Source organism: Schistocerca piceifrons, chromosome 2 (genome assembly GCF_021461385.2).
Source record: "Schistocerca piceifrons isolate TAMUIC-IGC-003096 chromosome 2, iqSchPice1.1, whole genome shotgun sequence".
Taxonomy (NCBI): Eukaryota; Metazoa; Arthropoda; class Insecta; order Orthoptera; family Acrididae; genus Schistocerca; species Schistocerca piceifrons.
Window position 1 is genome coordinate 742,709,635 of NC_060139.1, and position 3,258 is coordinate 742,712,892.

A 3,258-nucleotide genomic window follows, 5' to 3' on the forward strand; every position below is an offset into this window, starting at 1 on the left:
GGAGTTTTTTTTCATTTTTGAAGTTAGGTACCTATATTAACATCAGAAAGGTTGTAGCAGCTGTGTAGTTCACAATGTCTACCTGCACTGAGCACGTCGTGATGTCTCTGATTTTTCATTAACTAACGGCAGCTACCCGCAGTACCATCAAAAAACATTCTTAATTAGTTTTATATTTTACAGCATGATAGAGCCAACTACAGCAACGGACCTCATTAGAGAGAACTGCAACACGGGACAGGTAGGAGATAGTCTAAATGCTTGCTCACGAGATTAGCGCTAGGATGAGCTAATCCCACCTTGTTCTTCTCAGTGAAATGGAAGTGCTCAGCAAATTGTGTGGCATCGAAGTCACTGATCACAGGCAAATCGTCTGCTTCTAAGTAGCAGTATTAGGGGCTAGTCGTGAAAGGGATGTAGCAACATCAGCTTGTAGCGAGTAGAAAGGCACAATTATAAGAGTTATTTCGGGGCGCTGCCTAATGCAGTGCCTTGCTCAGCTGTCATGATTTAGGTTGACAATGATTACGCTAAAGCATTGTTCTTTTTTCAAGAACAGTGCCTCCTGGTATCATTGTCAAAACTTACTGAGATCTCCATCCCCAAAAAGGTCTTTGTTTGGTGAACGTTTAAGTTTAGCCTTTATATTACTAGCTCAAATTTGGAATCTAATGTGTGTATCGAATAAAGTGACGACCAGAGAAAAAACAGTGAAATGCAGAACAGAAACAAACACAATAATACGAACCACCGATATTTTGGTGTCAATTTTTCACTTCAGTGACTTTATTTTCGATCACAAGATTGTATTCAATAAAAATATTTTATTTGTATTACCGAGTGTTGCACATTATGGAATTTTTGGAGAAAAATGGTATACATAAGTTCTGTAATCATGGTTTCCACTTTATAACTTTTACAAGTGTGTCAATATGCCTTTCTAGTTTCTCAGAATCACCTGTGGTGATGTTTTCTATAATCTGTAGTTTACCACTTAAATAGATTCTTCCCTTAGGTGTCTCAGCAATATTTGTCAGTACCTTAACAGCATTAATTTGCAATTCTTCGTTGGGATGATTTGCAGCTAAAGAGAGAAGTTCATCGGTAATACCAAGCTCTGAGACTTGTATCTTCGGATCTGGTGGAACAGCTATGAAGGAAACACAAGCGGCAGTCTTTGATCTTACTTCCACTGAGTGGTCAAATAATCTTTCCTTAAGTTGAAGAACGAGACCTGTGTCAATTGATAATTCCAAACCTGTATGTTCTGATACCAGAGACGCAAGACATGCAATGGCATAGTGGCGGACCTCATCTCTGAGATAATCGATATATTTAAGAAGTATTTTCATAGCTCCCAGCTCTACCGCTTCTTTATTGACACCTCGTTGTAAGATTGAAAGAAGAGTTCGTAGATGAATCTTTACTACATCAGGATCTTCTTCCACATCCAAGCGATGTAAAATTATTGGGAGAACCCATTTCTTAATTGACATATCTGTAACAACCCAATAGCTAGTTGTGATTTCAAATGCTAAAGACGCCTTGTAACGAACACCAAGTTCTTCGTCACCCATTAACTTCAAGATATTTTCCAGTGCCTTGTCATTTTTAATTATTGCCTCTTTTCCAATTGCTTGGTCAGCGATTGTCACTAATATAGCGCAGCACCGGTCTCGTACGTAAACGTCTTCACTTGTAAGAAGGTTTTGAACTCTTGCTATGACGTTTAGTTTCACAGCTTCATAGGCTTTCTCAGGATCGTATACCAAATCTGAGAGGGAGTTGAGAGCTTGCCGCACAAGAAGTTTATCAGGATGGTGCAACTCTTTTAATAGTTTAGGCAGAGCTCTTCTTCCAAATGCTACTCTGGATCTAGTAGCGTCAACGTATGGTGCATAAAGGCAAGGGATAGCGGAAACGATAGGTAGAAACGGAGGCTTGTGCGACTGTAGTCTAAGTTGACGCTTCAGCTCTCTGTCAAGAATTCTTCCCATAACGTTTGACGAAATATCTCTGACCGTAAGATCCAGGTAATAAGATTTTCTTTTTGCCATACTGTGACACACCACTTTTGTGAAAGTTCCCGGAAAGATTGCCACAATGAAACTACCGTAAATTGTGTACTGTAGGACGTGCTAACACCAAATGTGACTAGAACAAGACACAAGCAAATTCCTAGGAATAAAATTTAAATTTCTTTAGCGTAACACTGAAGACCAGATCACTTACTTGTCCAGTCCCTGATTACAGTAGGTTTTGCCTTTCCTCCTACAAAATGTATCGTATTAGTAACTCGGCTGGCTTGATACACCACAGAACTAAGAATGACATTTCGTCAGTTGGTCGGAGGAAACAAAATCTGTGCATCAGTGAGCTACAGGAAATAATATCTGTGGAACATAGGTCAGATACGAATCGAATTCCCAATTTTTATTTATCATTTTATCGGACTCAGCAATACTTTCAGACTAAGTTTCAGTACATTTACAAATACGCTAAAGAATGCCACACACATAAAATTTTGTTGGGAATATTTATCCTATTACAGGAACAATATGTAGGCCTATGCAAAAAGAACAAATTGGCACTAATGGGTACGGAGATTCTTTATCCAACGGGGCATTTAAATTTTATATTTACTTGTGTCAAATTAAAATTAATGTTATGTGAAATATAAGTATTAACGAGTCAAATTTCTTAAGTGTGGATATCGCTTGTTTTCAGGAGATAAACGACTCCTCTGTATATCTGAATATAATTTTGGGAATTTTCCGTACTGTGTTGACCGTATTGGCCCAAAGCGCTTAGAGATATTTCCTCTAACTAGAAATTGTTCATTCTAGTTTGACTACAAACATACAGAACTGTTCTACTTACAGCAGCGGAACGTTAGTTATAGATTTATTTTGTTCGATTTTTCCACAAATGACACAATATCGGATGGAGGTGGTCTTTAGAAATCAGAGTTTTTTACTTTTAATTAGGCTACACAGCAAGTCGCTGAGCATTCCAAGGGAGATGAAAACTCGCAAACAGTTCACGAAAACTGCCATATCTATTCCTAGAGGACGACGCTTTGAGGACAGGCGTGCTAAAAACATTCAGGCATTGTGACTTGAGCTGTTTAGAGGAAAAACATCTTCAACTACCGATTAGGCAGACCTGATCGCATCGTTGAGAATGTTATTGGAATTTTGGCAGTACGCTGTAGGATTTTTCACACCGCTATAAATTTAGAGGCAGCTCGTTTTGATA

The 3,258-nt window shown here is 38.5% G+C and overlaps 1 protein-coding gene across 1 annotated transcript; it reads right to left on the reverse strand.

Annotated features, from left to right (window-relative positions):
• Nucleotides 1–893: 893 nt before the first annotated feature.
• On the reverse strand, nucleotides 894–1,997 carry LOC124775816 (radial spoke head 14 homolog). The gene has a single exon (XM_047250649.1). The coding sequence runs from the start codon at nucleotides 1,995–1,997 to the stop codon at nucleotides 894–896; it is 1,104 nt and encodes a 367-aa protein (XP_047106605.1).
• Between the last annotated feature and the right edge of the window lie 1,261 nt (nucleotides 1,998–3,258).

Coding starts and splice junctions, on each gene's coding strand:
- LOC124775816 (XM_047250649.1), bottom strand. CDS start 1,997: ATGGGAAGAATTCTTGACAGAGAGCTGAAGCGTCAACTTAGACTACAG.